The following is a 16,743-nucleotide window of genomic DNA, read 5'->3' on the forward strand; positions in this document are numbered from 1 at the left end:
GGCCTGCCCAGGGAGCTGGTGGAGTCACCATTCCTCACGGTATTCAAGAAGCGCCTGGAAAAGGTGCTACGAGATAAGATTTAGTAGCTTAGTGGGTAGTATTGGTGATAGGAGGATGGTTGGACTAGATGATCTTGTAGGTCCTTTCCAGCCTTGTGTTTCTATGATTCTGTGGTGTGCACAAGTCAAATGTATAGGTCATGTTACAGCATGCAGAACAGAATTATGTGTAGGATGTGATTATTACAATCTGAAAAGGCAAGCTGTCATTTTCTACGTTGTGTTGCATCAAGCTGTGACCTATTCTATTCTGTTAAGAGCAGATATGGCAGTTGAAACCACCTAATTCCTGTTATAAAGCCAGGTAAGAACTGCATTGGTTTGTGTTAATTTGAAACCAAAATACTGAAGAGGCTACTGAACAGCTAGAGTATGTTATTCTAGAATAACTTTTTCCTTTATATATTTAGAAATATGCTGCTTTTTCTAGATTCTGATCAACTAGAACAGCAACTTGAAGAAGCCAGCACTGCAAGGCGGGAGTTGGATGATGCTTCCAGACAAATAAAGGCTTTTGAGAAACAAGTCAGAACACTGAAGCAAGAGAGGGAAGATCTTAATAAGGTAAAAGTGTTTTGTCAATGACTATTCTAAATCCTAAAGACTATTTTTACTTTTTAATTTTGCTTAAAATAACTTTTTAGTGTAAAATTAATGAGTAGGTAACAAATGTTTAATGTGACCTACTTTGCTTTCTGACTTTTTTTTTAAGACAAGGACAGTATTTAAAGCATTATATGTAGGATTGCTGGGTGGTCCTAAGTGACTAATTCCAGATAATAAACTGCCCTATGATCCAAATTGCAGAATGGTTGCAAAGAAAGTTTTGTAATCTCAGATTAAGATGATAATTAGAGTGATTAGAAGATGGAGAAGAGAAGAACTATTTCAGACAACTATATTAATCTGAAATAAGGGTGAGACTGTAAAGGGAAAAAATGTTCAGAATTTACTATTAGGAGTGTGGCATGGAAATGTCCCAAGAAGGGAGATGTGAAAAGTAGAAAAATACCCCAAATATGAAGACTGAAAAATTATTTTTCTGATTTTAGTTTTCTCTATCTCCCTAATTCCTCATTTTCTTATTTAATAAAATACTGATTTCTGTGGCTACTTTGCCTTCATGATTAAATGAATTTGAAAATACAGTTTTGTGCAAAATACGTTAGTTTGCTTCTCATCATTATTTGTATTAGCACAGTATTGTAGAGTCCACGTTCAATGTTTATCTGCCGTCTGTATTTAACACTTTTTCTTTTGACTCATAAAGTTTTAAAAACCTTGAGAACTGCCCGTTTGTCTAAGAAGGACTATCTGTACTCTGAAACAACCTGTAGTGATTTGGACATCTTTTTTTTTTTTTTTTTTTTTTTTTTAAATCAGAAAATGCTTTTAAATTTGTATAATGTCAACAGTGCTAAATACTAATTCTTCCAGCCACTTTTCATCTTTAGACTTACTTTTCTTTGCTTCTTTGTTCTTCTCCAATTTGGCTGAACATCATTAAACCATACTAACTATTGTGATCCTTCATTCATAGTGTAATAAAACAGATCTAAGACAACAGCAAGCTTTGTGAAGGTTTTTCACTCTAGGGGTATCACAGCACTGGCTGTGTTTTTCATGTGGGTTCTTGTAAAAGAATGATTATCGTATATTATTGTTAAACACAGTGTTTTGTTGCCTGAAACATTCTGTAAAATTTATATTGTGGTGTAGTGTGTGGAAATGATTGCCAATGTGTAGGTCAGTTTTTAAAAGCTTTTAAAGTAGAAATTTTCATAGACCAGAGTTCTCCATTCACTTCATGCAGAAGCCTTTTTTAAAAAATGGGATGAATGCTATTATTTTTATTAATTTACATAGATCATGAAAAACTATGTCAATGATATTTTTTAAGATAGCAAGGTATTTTTATGTTTTAATGTGAGTGCTTGAAAGCCTTTGTATTGAAGAGCAAATTCACACTTCGATTAAGTTTGTGCAGTTTAACTGACTTAAGTAGTAAAACCTGGCCTCTTACCTTATTTATAGAAGCATACAATCTGTATTGTAGATGCATTTATCAAAAGAAATGAGTATGTAGTTTCTGTTCACTCTGGAGGTTTTAGATGCACATCCAGAGAATTGGCCTTGCAGCTTTCTAGGTTTATTACTTAATTCTTTTTTTAAACTGTAGGAACTGGCAGAGTCTAGTGACAGATTAAAATCCCAAGCCAAAGAGTTGAAAGATGCACACAGCCAGCGGAAATTGGCAATGCAGGAGTTCTCAGAGATGAACGAGCGGCTGACAGACTTGCACTCTCAAAAACAAAAACTTGCCCGCCAGCTCCGAGATAAGGAGGAAGAAATGGAAGTGGTGATGCAAAAAGTAGAAAGTTTAAGGCAAGAGTTACGCAGAACAGAGAGACTTAAAAAAGAAGTAAGTAGTGAGAAGACTGTTTAGAATCTATGAAATTGTAGTTTTATGTAAGGTTTTCCAAAAAATGTATTTTTTGAATGTTATCTGTGAATCTTTATGTCTTTGTTATTTCAAACAGTACCAATTTTTATTTTCTAAAAATTTGAAGTGTCCAGGTTAGTGCTGAAGATTTGTCTTTCTTATTGAAAATCATCAATAGATTTTGATAAAATATAAGAATTCTGCCTATTAAAAATTGTGTATTTTTGTAGCTGGAAGTCCAAGCTGAAGCTGCAGCTGCTGAAGCATCCAAAGACAGGAAATTGCGAGAGAAGAGCGAGCAGTACTCTAAAGAGTTGGAAAGTGAAGTAGAAGGGCTAAAGGTTAGTGTGTTCAGGTATTGGCACCTGCAGACTTGCTAGTCAACTAGGACTGGATCTGATTGAATTGCTTTCAGATGTAAGACAAAAGGATATTGTTAGTTTGACACTCCAGTTGATGCTGAATATTAATGCAAGCATGAATCGCGTTATTGTCCAGAAAAGTGAATATTTGCCTGTTGCAGCTTTCAGACCTGTGTGTTACAGCCAACTGAAATATTTCTCAATACTCGATTTTTTGAAACAAATTGCTTCCATTATTACTTTGTTTACCTGGTAAAAGCATTTTTAATGGAGGGTAGCTGACTATTTAAGATGCACTTGCAGCCTGTGTGGGTTTCTGTGTAGTTTTTTTATGTATTGTATTGTAAGTGAAGAAACCCATCTTTCTTTTCAAAGTAGGAGTCAACTGATGTAGCCATGAAGGAAAAGTTTTAGTGTATTTAGTGTTGAATTAATTTTGATTAGATTGTTCACACATGCTTGTGTTTTCAGAAACAGAAATTTAAGTCAAGAATATTAACTGTTATTTTATTCTATGCCTTAGCATTGTATATGGTGCTCTGAAGAACACAGACTTTCTCAAAAACGGGATGAGTTTTTTTGGTTTCTCCTTACGGACTTTTTTTCATTTACAGCAAAATGCTGTTCCCAGGGTTTTGTCCAGTAGGATAAGTCTAAACATTTTGTGCAAAATGTCAGGTTAGGTCTATTCTGGTCTTAATTCACATGAACAACAGTTTTGTCATTTTTCCCAATTTTCTGGGACGTTTGTCAACATTAAGTCACTAACAGAAGTTTTTTTTTTGTTGTTTTGGTTTGTTTTTTCTTTAACATGCATTCTTTTATTTTGCCTTCCTTCCTTAAATGAAAATAAAGAAATTCATTCCTCATGAAATTTGGATTTATAAAGCTTCTGATGCTCTGAATTCAGATTCTTATCTGAAAATTAAGGCGATTGTTCTGCTTTCATGAATCTTCACCATCAACAAAGAGTTTGTATAACAGTTTAGGAGGCGTGAGGAATGTATTGGAGATTTACTGAGATTAAATGGTAAGCTGATTAGTAACAACAAGGTAGCATTATCAGAATAGGCAAGTGGAATTGTAGCTTTCTTACCAACATTTCACAATACAGTGTGTATGCTTTGGGTCATGGAAAGTTGTGATGTTATGTACAAGGGTGTCAGAGGAGCTTCATTGTAGCTAAAACGTATGGTTATTAGTGGAAGAATAATCTAACCTCGTGCTACGTACTACCGATTTGGGACTGACAAATACAACTCAAGAAGGAGCTCTTGGAAACATTCCTGGTGGCTGAGGGAGCTGGGCTTGTTCAGCCTGGAGAAAAGGAGGCTCAGGGGCGACCTTATTGCTCTCTACAGGTACCTTAAAGGAGGCTGTAGCAAGGTGGGGATTGGCCTATTCTCCCACGTGCCTGGTGACAGGACGAGGGGGAATGGGCTTAAGTTGAGCCAGGGGAGTTTTAAGTTAGATGTTAGGAAGAACTTCTTCACTGAAAGGGTTGTGAGGCATTGGAACAGGCTGCCCAGGGAAGTGGTGGAGTCACCATCCCTGGAGGTCTTTAAAAGACGTTTAGATGTAGAGCTTAGGGATATGGTTTAGTGGAGGACTGTTAGTGTTAGGTCAGAGACTCGGTGATCTTGAGGTCTCTTCCAGCCTAGATCGTTCTGTGATTCTCTGTGATTCTGCGATTTTTAGTTATGAAACAAAATATGAAAAAAAAACCAACACATTAAAATCATGGTGTTGCAAAGAAGCTTTTCACATGCTCCACTGCAGTGTATGTGTAGGCAATTCATCATGTTGGGCAGTAATGAACAAGTTAAGTAATTAACTACCTGTGCACAAAGGGAAATTCTTACTTTCCCCCTTCCCTCCCAAACCAATCTCTACTTAGTGTGGCGCTTTTTTCCCTCTGATCTACAATTCTGCATCCTAACAGCAGGATTTTATTCCTTTTTTTTTTTTTTTTTTTTTTTTTTTTTTTTTTTTTTTTTTTTTTGGTGTGTGTGAGATGGAGTTACAGAAAACGATGAGATAGCAGCATGTATCTGGCTTGTACATTTAGGGGTTTTACACTGTAATGCTGACATGAACAGCAAGGCTCGTTTTTCTTGCAGAATACATCGTGGTAGTAACTCAAATCATCAGAATGTTCTACAATGACATTTAGCTCTTAAAGCCTGTTCATACATAAGCAAAAGAAACTATGCAAGGCCTTGGTTATCTATGGTAAAAATAGAAGTATTAACGAAATATCTTAGATCTGTGAGATCCTCCTAAAGGTGCATTGCCCTAAGGAAGTAGGTTTTTCAGTTATCTGTACTTCTTGAAGCACAGTCTTTTTATTAAGGTATTTTATTTACTTATTTAGACTACATTTAATTCCATATTAAAAATAGGAAGAAAAATCTAACCAGGTTATTCATGTATTTACATTAAAACGTATTTCCATACTTGGCTTTTGGCAGGACATTGTCTTTAGTGAGTGCAGCATTTGATGCAGCTATGCAGCTGTAGCTGTGAAAAGTAAAGTAATTACTCTTACTGTTTAAAGCTTGTTTTCCTGTTAATCCAGTATGATGATGTAAGTGGTCAGTTTAAGTAAAATAGGTCAGTTTTTCCTCACTTATGGTATCCATATAATCTTTTTGTAACTAGAATTTAGCCTTAAATTTAGCTTCTGCTTGCCTAGATATATAGTTTTTCCACAAATTATTTGGGCTTTGAAGTATATTGACTATATATCATAGTCCAAAGTCAAGCTGTCAACTGTATGAGTGGGAGCATGAAAGTCTTTTAATTCTCTGGTCGTTTTCTGACTGCATGTAAGGGGAGTCAGAATGCAGCATGAGGTGTTTAAAATTAAGATCAATTTTTCAATATTGTGAAAACTATTACTGCATTTAAATCACAAAATGATAAAAGAGTACAATTCAGATTTGTGATTAACACATTTTCAGAAAAAATTAGATTTATGTTTTTACCTGAAGTCTGTAATATGATGTTTTCTAAACACAGACTTAAGAATATTGAGTTGCTGCTGACCATCGCTTTCAGCATTCTTGAATGCTAACTTGGAGCTGTTTGTTTTAGCAAAAACAGGTTGGTCGCTCACCTGCTGTAAGCTATATAGAATACCAGCAAGAGATCACTAAATTAAAGGCAGACCTGGAAAAGAAAAGTGTTTTCTATGAAGAAGAACTATCTAAACGTGAAATAATGCATGCTAATGAGATAAAAAGTCTGAAGAAAGAATTACGGGATGCAGAGAGCCAGCAGCTGGCCCTCAAGAAGGAGATCATGATTTTGAAAGACAAGTTAGAGAAAACCAGAAGAGAAAGGTGAGTATTTTATGGAATTTACCTTTAAGCTGAATATGTATTTTTAAGACTCACGGTATGTTTCCAGACCCACTGTGAATTCTTAATTGTAGTGCAGACAGGTGGATTTTGGCTGAGCAAATGCCATGGTTGAAAGTAAAGTCACCTTTGCAAACAAAAATAATAATGAAAAAAAAAATCCACAACCCTGTATTGAAACAGTTATTTTTGCACCAGAATTCTGGCACTGTTTGATGGTTCCAAGGTCTGTAGCTGCAGAATAGCAGTGCAGTGTAAATTGACCTCTGATATTTATGTTGCAATTTAAAATATTTTCTTGATGTTTTTTTTCTGTTTCCTCTTTTCATCCTTTGATGCAAAGCGAATATGTTAGAAATCAACTATTGCTTACATTTCTGCCAGCACAGGAACAGTCAGTTACTGTGGACTGTGGCTAATACACACTGGGTTCTATCCAGTGTTAACATCAGTCATCAGACTCCTGTAGGCATAAGTTGCTTCATCTCTTTTGACACAGTAATTTTGTCAGTGAATTGCTTTTTCGTCTCCCGTGTGGTGAAACTTAAAACTGGCCTTGACAATGTTTCTTGAGGCATTCATCAATAAAAATGAGTTTTTCCATTGGATAGTGTAGTATTGAAGATAGTAATAGTCATAGCTTGAATGTGTTCATCAATTTCATTCATAACAATTGAGAGTGCTTTATAGATTTAAAAAAAAAAAAAAAAAAAAAAAAAAAGTGGATGCTTCTTTTTCCTGCTGCAGTAAGATGGGATATTAGAAACATCACGAAGGAGAGGTTCCTACCGGAAGCTTAGCCCATATATATCGCCATATATACATATAAATGTAACTATATATATATATATATATATATATATATAGCCAAGCCTTGGATGTAAGTACTAAATAGAAGAGGTTTTAAAAAAAGCTTATGCAAATAGAGTTGGAAAACACTGTTTTTCTGATAAACTGTTACCATTGGAAAGTAGATAATATATCCTAGAATGCAGTGCATGGACTGTTTCTTCATGGAGTATAGCTGTTACTTGTAGACTGGAGATATTAATAGAGCAGTTTCCTGCTTTGTTTTAGATTGAGATGTAAAACTTGCATCAGCAGCATGTTTTCTTTTTATCACAACTTAACCGTTTTGCTGATCTATGAGTTATAAATAGACAAAAGGCTACGATGTCTTATAATAAATAAAGGTGATAGGATGATACTCTTTAATTATATGCCAGTTCATTAGTGTCTCAAAAGGAGGAATAATCAAGAAAGAATCGTTAGTACTTCTTTCTTCAGGCTAAACTGTTCTTAAAGATCAAGCTTCCAAACTCCAACTGGTTCAAAAACTTGTTTCATCAGAACCATTCTTATGTACAGCTGCAGAGGTTAGAACTAGATGTCCATCTAGTGAAATGACAGATGGCCTAACAATGCCAATCTGCTTCATACTAGCTATTCATAAACCTCCTTTCATCTAGCTTCTCTTTGTAAATAAAAAATGGAACTGAATCAAAATCTGAAATGAATGCTGATGTAACCATGTATTTCAGATGTTGGTATAAGGAAAAACTGTAAAACATGAGCAGAGTACATAACCAGAATCTGACATTTGACCCTCAGTGGGAAGGGCTTAAGCATCATACCAAGTTGGTTGTCCAAGTATATGACGAGTGATTAATGAAGGCTTGAAGAATTTGTCTTTGAAGTTGAAGAACTGTGTTTTGTGACACAGATAGGCAGAATCTCATTGCAAATATTAGGACTCCGCGGAAATGCAGAAGTTCACTGTTCAAGGTATGCTACAGATTGACATCTGTAGTAGTTCTGGAATTTAGAAGGGAAGCTTGAACACTGAATGGAAGAATTGCTATTTGATTCATGTTTGGATTTTTTTTCTAAGAGGACACTGATGTTTTTTGATTCCCCATGCACGTATTGGTTTTAGCTCTTCTAAGGAGAAAAACAAAGCTTTTTGTGAGTTTACCAATACAGAGGTGTTCAGTGGAAGTGTTGAAAAGGAAGCACCTGGAGGCTTTATGGTGAAATAAGTAGAATTATTTAAACCATAAGCTTGGAGTGGCCATGGGGTTGAAGTGTATTTAGTAGTCTAAAAATAACCTTTAGTGCAGATTAAAAGGATACGGTTGTATTGCTTTACAAGGGATATAGCATAGAGTAAATTACGTATGTTATTCTAAGCAAGGGTCAATAAGGGCTTGGTCAAAATCAATTCTCTATGTGAACCTTTTTTAACTTCCATGCTGGTGGTTTCATTTAAAAAATTGAATTTTTGTTTGTTTCCTTCAAATTTAAGCTTCCTTATTTGTTATTGCAACAACACGAGTGTTCAAGTGAGAGTAACTACCCCTTCGTATCCTTTGCTAAAATTCCGATAAACTGCATGCTACTAAAATTGGAGAGGTAGGGACACAGCATCAGGCCAGTGATCTGTTGTACAACATTTATTTATTTTTTTTTTTAGAATTGCCATTATGAAATATTTCGGAAGAAGTTGCAGGAAACCTAAATTCTGCACATTTGCAGAATTTCTTTTTAGCCTGTCAATTAATGATACATTTCTAAAGAAGCGAGTTTTATAAAACAATCTTTTCTTTTAAAAATCTGTTATATGAAGAAGCCTGAGGGCTGCTGTTTGTTTCAAGTCTGGTTTACTTGGTTTCAAAGCAGTAAGGTAAAATATTTCTCCACTTTGTACAACTTGTTCTCCTGTAAAGAGCTGGAGTGACAAAGTGATACCATAATACAGCTGTATTTCACATTGCTTGCATGTGGTTTGTGATTATATTTTTTTAACCAATAAAAAGAAATCTGGATCACGTATGATTTCTTAAACTTCAGGAGTGGATACATAGCTAAATTTTAGATGAGAGAAAAAGCTTGATGGGAGAGGAGGATGCCCAGCTTCAAAGCAAATGTGTTTTTTTGATGTTCTTGGCTGTTCGAGGTATGCATATGTAGTCTGGCATAGTTCAGTGGTTTGCTTAGTTGGCATTTTGGTATGAAAGATTATATCCACATTCTCATCTGTTTAAAATTTGTCATCTCTGTGTATTATACTGGAGCAATCTGACTTTCTGGATTAGTGACAATCAGCTGAATTACGAATTCAAAATGCAGAAAATTCCAAATACGTTGGGCTCCTTTCTGTAATCGACCATCATTTTTGACTGCTTTGAGCCTTAGAGCCTTAAAAGAACAAGTTTTATACAAATACAGAAGAAAAAATGCTGAACAAAAACATAAATATAAAAAAGCTAAATAAAAGAACTAAAATTAATTAAAAATTAGTTTGATCTGCTGTCTGAGAAATTAGTTTTGAATCTCTGCCTTGCAAAAAGAAGCAAGACTTGTTAATTCCCCTGACAGCCAATGCTTTAATCTTTTCCTGCCTTTTTCCTAGACTGCTCATCATATGCAGGGAATCTATTGATACAGAAAAGAAGTGGTGGTGAATTTCAAACTTAGTGTTTAAACAGTAATGATAGTATTTTACTTTGCTAGGATGTGGTTATGTTTCAAAGGATGCCTAGCAACATAGGATTTCACCATGAGTCTAACATGTTGTACTGGATTTCAAAGAGTGGTTGAAGCACTAAATGAATTTCAAATTAGAAATAGGAAATTCAAACCAGCATTTCTCTTAACTGGGTTCACTGTAACCACTGATGCCTCTCTGCTTTTAAGGGTGTTCTTGCAATTTGCCAGACTTGTACTAGTTCTACATCTCAGGAAAATTGGTGAGGTTGTAATTTTTTTATTCCACAGCATAAAATTCTGATTGCTATCAAGAAAAGCAATTGCAATATTCAAGGCACAGTTTCCACTGGACTTTATTTTTACAGTGTTAACCTTTTTCTACTGAGCACTTTTTCAAACCTTTTAATGTTGGAAAGGGATGTTTATTGAATGGATATTTTCTCTACCCGTGGCATTTATAGTACAGTTCCATTAACCTACTGATGAACTTTGTACTCATTATCGGTCACAGTGATTATGAGATGCTACAACATTGTCTTTCTGAAACCTCACAAATGTAGCAAGTCTCAAAAGCGTAGATTTGAGATGGGACTTACATGTCTACAACGTTGCAGTACACCTCTTTAAGGAACCTACAGTGTTGTTTTGCCAAGCAGTTTTACTTAATTGTAGGTTCTCATGTTCGTTGTGCAAAATCGAAGTTGAAAAAATTCAATCAGGGGTTCTTCTCTACTGAATGACACCACAAGAGAAAGGAAGGGCTGGGGGCAACAGCTATTTGGAAATGTTTTTCCAAAAGAATGGTCCTAATCTAGACGAGAATCTTGTTATATAAGGAATGTAAAAGTTATCTGTTCACTTCTTGTTGGTAGTAAATACATAATACCTGAATTAACTCTTCATATGTGACATCAGGCTGTGCTACATTGTTTGAAGTTTACTGCCCATGTAAGTTTTCCTCATCAGTGACTCAGACCCAACTCCCCTAATTTAAGTTCTGCATGTTCTGTTTTCATATGCAGTTGTTTTTGCATATGTGAAACCTGGAACTGTGGAGATCTGTAAATTAAAATAACGTTTCTGTGAGCTTTCGGAGAATTTACCCTGAATGTCTCAGAATATTGACACAGACTTCAATCTGCTGAATTACAGCTGCTCAGTGTTTGAGAGATTCATTAAATATTAAAATATGTGCAAGAGGATTGATAAATGATAGCTCAGTGAAGCTCTGTTAATACTGTACTGAAGGAAAGATAACTCTGATGATAAAATCAAAGACTGTCTTATAGTCCTAAAATGGTAGTGTAACACGTTATGGTCTTAGTTTTAATAGGATCAGGTATTATCATTGTAATATTCTACTTTCAGCTACTGTGTGTTGATCTGCGTGTATGTTTGTAAGTAGAGTATGGTGAATTTAAGAAAGGAAACTTTCTAATTCTACTTCGTTTTACTTCTTAGCCAAAGTGAAAGAGAAGAATTTGAAACAGAGTTCAAACAGAAGTATGAAAGAGAAAAGATTCTTCTAACAGAGGAAAACAAAAAACTTTCAAATGAACTTGATAAAGTAAGTGCGGATTAGTTGTGTCCTGAGTTTACAACTCATGTATGCTGTGTACAAATCTGTCAATGTAAAACTGTATTGATTATTAGTATCTCTTAGCAGAAATTAATATTACACCAAAAGTTGTGATTAACGCTTGATTTGAATAGAGAGTATCTACATGCATCTGAATTTCAGAATGTGTGGATAGATACTTTTATATATGTGGATATATATTTTTATATATATTATATATGGATATATCGGTGTATTTGGGTACGAATTTAGTTACATGGTTTTACAGTTAGCTAAGATTTAATATTAAACAATATCTTAATCCCCCCCCCAAACAAAGTTATTACTTGCTTGTGTAACCCAAATATAAAAATATATAGTTAATGATGTGATTACATAGAGTATATTTGCATGTCAATTAGTGTGAAATAACAGGGCCCCTCCTGCTTGCTGAGATTGTTACTCTGAGATATTTTTAAAAAAATACAAAGGATAAGACAATTTAATTGAAGACTATTGAGCAAGGAATATTTATGTTTCATATATAAATATTTATGTTTCATACATTTTGGTTACCTCTTGTTCATTTTGAGAGGTTTTTCAAGTTCATTTTAGATGAGTCAAGTCTTGCTAAACTTGCCTGTTCTTTCTTTAATGCAAAAAAAAATCTAAAAATATGATGAAAGTACAGTGTTCTTCAAAGCAAGGATGTTTGCATGTCAGTGTTCAAATTAAAGTGTATTTTAATACCAGTGTAAGCAGTGTAACACATATGCCTATATGTAGGTCTAGTCGAAGAACAACAAGAGACTAGTCATTTTGATAGTCTTTTTGCATGTTCTTTTTTTCTTTAAATTTGGTTAGCTTTGTATTTGTCTTGTAAAGTGACATTTAAACAACTGGCATATTTAAATCATAAATCCACTGAATGGTAAATATGCAGCAGAGTAATATTAGGAGCATAAAAGAGCAGCATAGATTAAAAAATGTTATTTTTTCATGATTTTTGTTAATGTATTTCAATGCTAAAAGAAACCTTTTATGTGAGATTCATTCTCCTCAGCAGGCCTTTCTATAAAGTCAATCTGATGTCTGGTTCCAGTTTGATTTTGTGAATAATTATTTAGCATAATGAAGGTTTAGTTCCCCGTACCCAATCAGATTAGCTGTGGCTTTTGTCTTGCAGAAGGTGCATGTATGAGTGACAGCTGTGTAAATGTGAGTAAGGTTAATAGCTAGGTATTCCATTTTGTACGTAGAGATTTGCATTTCATTTCAATTTCCATGTCTACATGTGAGTGAAATGAAAAATAAAGGAATGTAAAATACCTCAAGAACATCAGGACTGACTTGTGGTTGTATCTGTTAAGCCTCTCATTCTCCATGGTTACTAAACAAGAGAGAGAGCAGCTTTATCTCAGCTGTAACTATTTTTGTGCCCTTGTTTGGCTTTTTCATATAGAGAGTATTCCCCATCTATATGGTGCAAAACAGAAACCGTCTAAGAGTTGTATGGGTTTTTGGAGAGTAATTCTCTAGAAACTAATGTGTTTGTCAGAGCAAAAATGAAGTTTCAGTTCTTAAACAGACCTTTCAGTACAGTTGAGGTCATACCAGAGAAATGATTCTGGCTTTTATTGTTGTATGGTGTTCATTGTAATGGACATTAAATATTTTTAAAGCAGATGTATGAAATGGGAGAGGGAACGCATGGCTCCGAGTTCATAATGTGATGGAGTCACAGTAGCTTATACATTTAACAAGTTCCTAAATTTCTCATTCAGCTCACCACCATGTTTGAGAGGCTGAGTATGAATAACCGGCAGCTGGAAGAAGAGATGAGAGACCTAGCTGATAAAAAGGAGTCTGTGGCCCACTGGGAGGCCCAAATCACTGAGATCATCCAGTGGTGAGTACTCAGTATGTGGTAGGGCTATTGCTGAGTTTTTGGATTTGCAAGTGCTTAAGTGAAATTTGCACACCATCCAGGCAGGATTCTGCTGTATTTTTGCATGAGATTTTAATAATATCCATATCTGGAAAATTGGTTCCTCCTTAAGAGCGAAAGTGTCTCTGCAAACACAACTATTTAAGTGCAAAAGAATCATAGCCATTGGGTGTGGCTTGTGGCTTTGGAAGAATGCTGAAAGGAATCATGTGCTGCTGAGCTCACGCCTCCAAGGAGGAACAAGCCTGGGAAAAGCAGTGACTTGAGAGTATTTGTGTCTCGGCATTAATTTCCTTCATCTGCTTGGCATGTGGCAGAGTGAAACAAATATAGTACTTTTATGTGATTTTTTATAAGGCAGCAAGGCAGAAGGTTTGAGACTATCCCAATGCCAGTCAAGTGGTGGGTTTTTTAATATTTCTGTTAAATAATGATTTTATGTTTATAAAGTCTTCTGTCTTCAGTTCTAATAAATGAAGGGAAAAAGAACAAGTTGAAACTATCAAAAGGATAAGATTGCTTTTTATAGACGGCTTTCATTTTTCCCCTCCATTCATGTTTTCCTTCCCCCTCCTTTTTATGGCTCCGTCTAGTGTTTAGCACCTACGAGAACAGTTTGTATCCAGATATTTTTTGTAAAGATCAGTCTCCTCTCTGAAGACTTCATCACCATATAATCATCTTTTTTTTGATTTACTAATGTTCTTTCTCGTTTTATCTGTCTCAACTAAATAACTAACTTGACATGTCAAAGCAAAAATGGGAAATACTTGTTTTAATGAAAACTAGATTGTTAGTTGTTATATGGTCAATATAATTTTGTTGTCTAAATAGAAAGTTTGGTTTCTGAATACAACCGTGTGATACATAACCAGAAAGAAGGCTGTTCTCTGGGTTTCTGGAAGTGTGTAAAACTTCCTGTTACATAAAATTAAGTACCTCCAATCTGTGTCATCTCAAGACAGTGAATTCATTGCAGAGGTTAAAAAAAAAAAAAAATTAAGGGTCCAATTGTGCATATTCCTTTTAAACCACATCTCATACAACTCTCAGTAGACTGCCTGCATCAGAGAAGTAAAAATACATATATTTACTGAAGCTGTTTTTAATGGGTGGTGTATTTGTAGCTGATCAGAAATATTTTCTTTAGAAAAAAATCAAGGTTAGAAGAGACATAAGTTTGTTATATTGCATTGCATATTGCTTTTAAAAAAATGCTTGTCTGTAAATCTTGTTTCAGATTTACATGTGAAAGCATTCATAAAAATTTAGAGTTGTGGAAGAAGACAAGCCAGCATTAAATGTGGATTATTTTACTTGACATGATGTAAAAATGTACCAACTGCCTACTCAGAAAGTCCCTTCTCCAATTTATGAGAGAGTTTAATATTTGAAGATGTACTGCTGAATTGGTTTAGATAAATGATAAGGCATCTTGCATGTATCAGACATCATTTGGGGGGAGGGGAAAGAGGTTTAAAAAGGAAAAAAAGAAATACTACGGGCAAACATTAAGGAGATTAAAAATTCTGATTTGGTTTCAGTTTTTAATTACTGTACATATCTCAATTTTCCCTTCATATTTCTCTCTGCATATATTATTTTTTTTCAGCATTGTGAGGCCATATAGTTGCTCACATTTCTTTCTGTGTTTAGATCTCCCATGTGTTACCCAGATAATCTGTTAATGTCCATCTGCTAGCCTTAGAATTCACCACTGTGTACCAAAATGGGTCCTTATCTGGGGATTTTGTGCTGTGGAACTTGGGGTGCTATGTGAATAATTTTAAACACCCATAATAATTGGAAACATTTTAAAAGAAAGAAGTCTTAAAAAAAAAAAAAAAAAAAAAAAAAAAAAAAAAAAGATCATATTTAATCAGCCACAGGTCTGTTTTCCTTGGAAGAACATGCAATTTAAATCCATACCTGTCTGCATCTTCAGAATGTTTTCACTGAACCACAGAATGGTTGAGGTTGGACGGGACCTCTGGAGCTCATCTGGGGGACCCAGGAAGGGTCACCTACACCATGTTGCACAGGATGGCATCCAGGCGGGTTTGGATCATCTCCAGAGCAGGAGACAACCTCTCTGGGCAGCTTGTGCCAGAGCTCTGTCACCCTCCCAGTAAAGAAGTGCCCTCTCATATTCAGCCTGAACTTCCTGTGCTTTGGTTTGTGCCCGGTGCCTCTTGACCCAGCAACAAGCTGGGTCCCACTGGTGATTCTGTCCCCATTGTCTTGACACCATCCCTGCAGATATTTAGACATGTTGATAAGGTCCCCTCTGTCTTCTCTTCCCCCAGCTAAACAGGCCTAGTTCTCGCAGCCTCTCCGTGTATGACCTGTTCCAGTCCCCTGGCTGTGCTGCCATCTCAGTAGCCCTCCTCTCGCCTCACTCCAGTAGCCCCATGTCCCTCTTGTACTGGGGAGCCCAGAACTGGACACAGTACTCCAGGAGTGACCTCACCAGCGCTGAGTAGAGAGGGAGGATCCCGCTCTTTCCCTCATCTCCCTTAAGTTTTCCCGCTGCTTTCCAGTTAGCTTTGGACATAAAAAATGCACGGTAGAACTTCCAGGCTCCATCTCCAAAACTAGCAGGTTTTCATTTAGGATTAAATTAAAATATGTGTTTTGGGTGCATACTTTCCACCTCTCAAAATATTTTTTGCCTACTGTTTTGGTAAAAAGTTTGCTCATCTCCCAGTGATAATTCAAAGGATTTGTTCTAGCCCTGTTTTAAGTAACACAAGCCCTAGGAGTTATACACTTCCGTTGAGTGCCTTGCCATCTAATAAATCCCTCAGGAAATGTGCCACACTTTTGAGTCCACATTTTTTGTGGTTAGGATTGTTGCTGTCTTCATAACTTCTTTGGCCTTTCTAATTTTTTTTTTTTCTTCAGATTTTATAGCATGCAAGTAACTTCAGTGGCCTGTAATGTTCCCCTTAGCCTTTCCATGCATTCTTACTGTCCTCTTTTGCATCTTCGTAATGGCAAATGTACAAACCCCTTTTTGTGTTTGCTGTTATCCCAAGACACCATAAATACAGCCAATTTCTTAACAGAAAAGCTTTAGTTTTGCTTGCATTGCAAATTTGAATGTGGTAGCAATAAGACTCACACAGATCATTCAGCCTTAAGGGGAGGTGTCGTATCGGCATACTTACATTACCCAAATCATTCATCGTTCTTTGACAAGAATAAGAAATATTGAAGATTTTTTAGTCAGCTCTATATTTTCCTACGGGAGTTGGGAAAGAAATTCATTGCATCTGAGATTAACACAGTCACTTTAAAAAGGAATCTTTTAAATAGCCATGGCACTGTATTTCTGATCTGTTACCAAAAGGAGGTCGACAGAAATCTTGCTCTTGATTCCCAGAGTTCTTGGCAAGAATCTTAACTTACTACCCTCTCTGGGAGGGATTTATGTAACCTGGTTTTAGAAGTCATAAGGTAGGTAATCCCATGACTAGTGCTATAGAAGGTAATTTTTCTCTCCACCAATTGAAAAGGAA

General features: G+C 35.6%; 1 protein-coding gene across 6 annotated transcripts in view; it reads left to right on the forward strand.

Moving 5' to 3' along the window:
* The window catches only part of CDC42BPA (CDC42 binding protein kinase alpha), a 150,223-nt gene that overhangs the window by 87,273 nt on the left and 46,207 nt on the right, over positions 1 to 16,743 (forward strand). For all 6 annotated transcript variants that reach the window (XM_032184439.1, XM_032184440.1, XM_032184441.1 and 3 more), the window contains exons 13-18: positions 491 to 624; positions 2,240 to 2,482; positions 2,734 to 2,844; positions 5,962 to 6,209; positions 11,178 to 11,283; positions 13,059 to 13,183. In XM_032184439.1, the coding sequence (XP_032040330.1) occupies positions 491 to 624; positions 2,240 to 2,482; positions 2,734 to 2,844; positions 5,962 to 6,209; positions 11,178 to 11,283; positions 13,059 to 13,183 (967 nt within the window). The remainder of the gene's footprint in view (positions 1 to 490; positions 625 to 2,239; positions 2,483 to 2,733; positions 2,845 to 5,961; positions 6,210 to 11,177; positions 11,284 to 13,058; positions 13,184 to 16,743) is intronic.

The sequence above is a fragment of the Aythya fuligula genome, chromosome 3 (genome assembly GCF_009819795.1).
Source record: "Aythya fuligula isolate bAytFul2 chromosome 3, bAytFul2.pri, whole genome shotgun sequence".
Taxonomy (NCBI): domain Eukaryota; kingdom Metazoa; phylum Chordata; class Aves; order Anseriformes; family Anatidae; genus Aythya; species Aythya fuligula.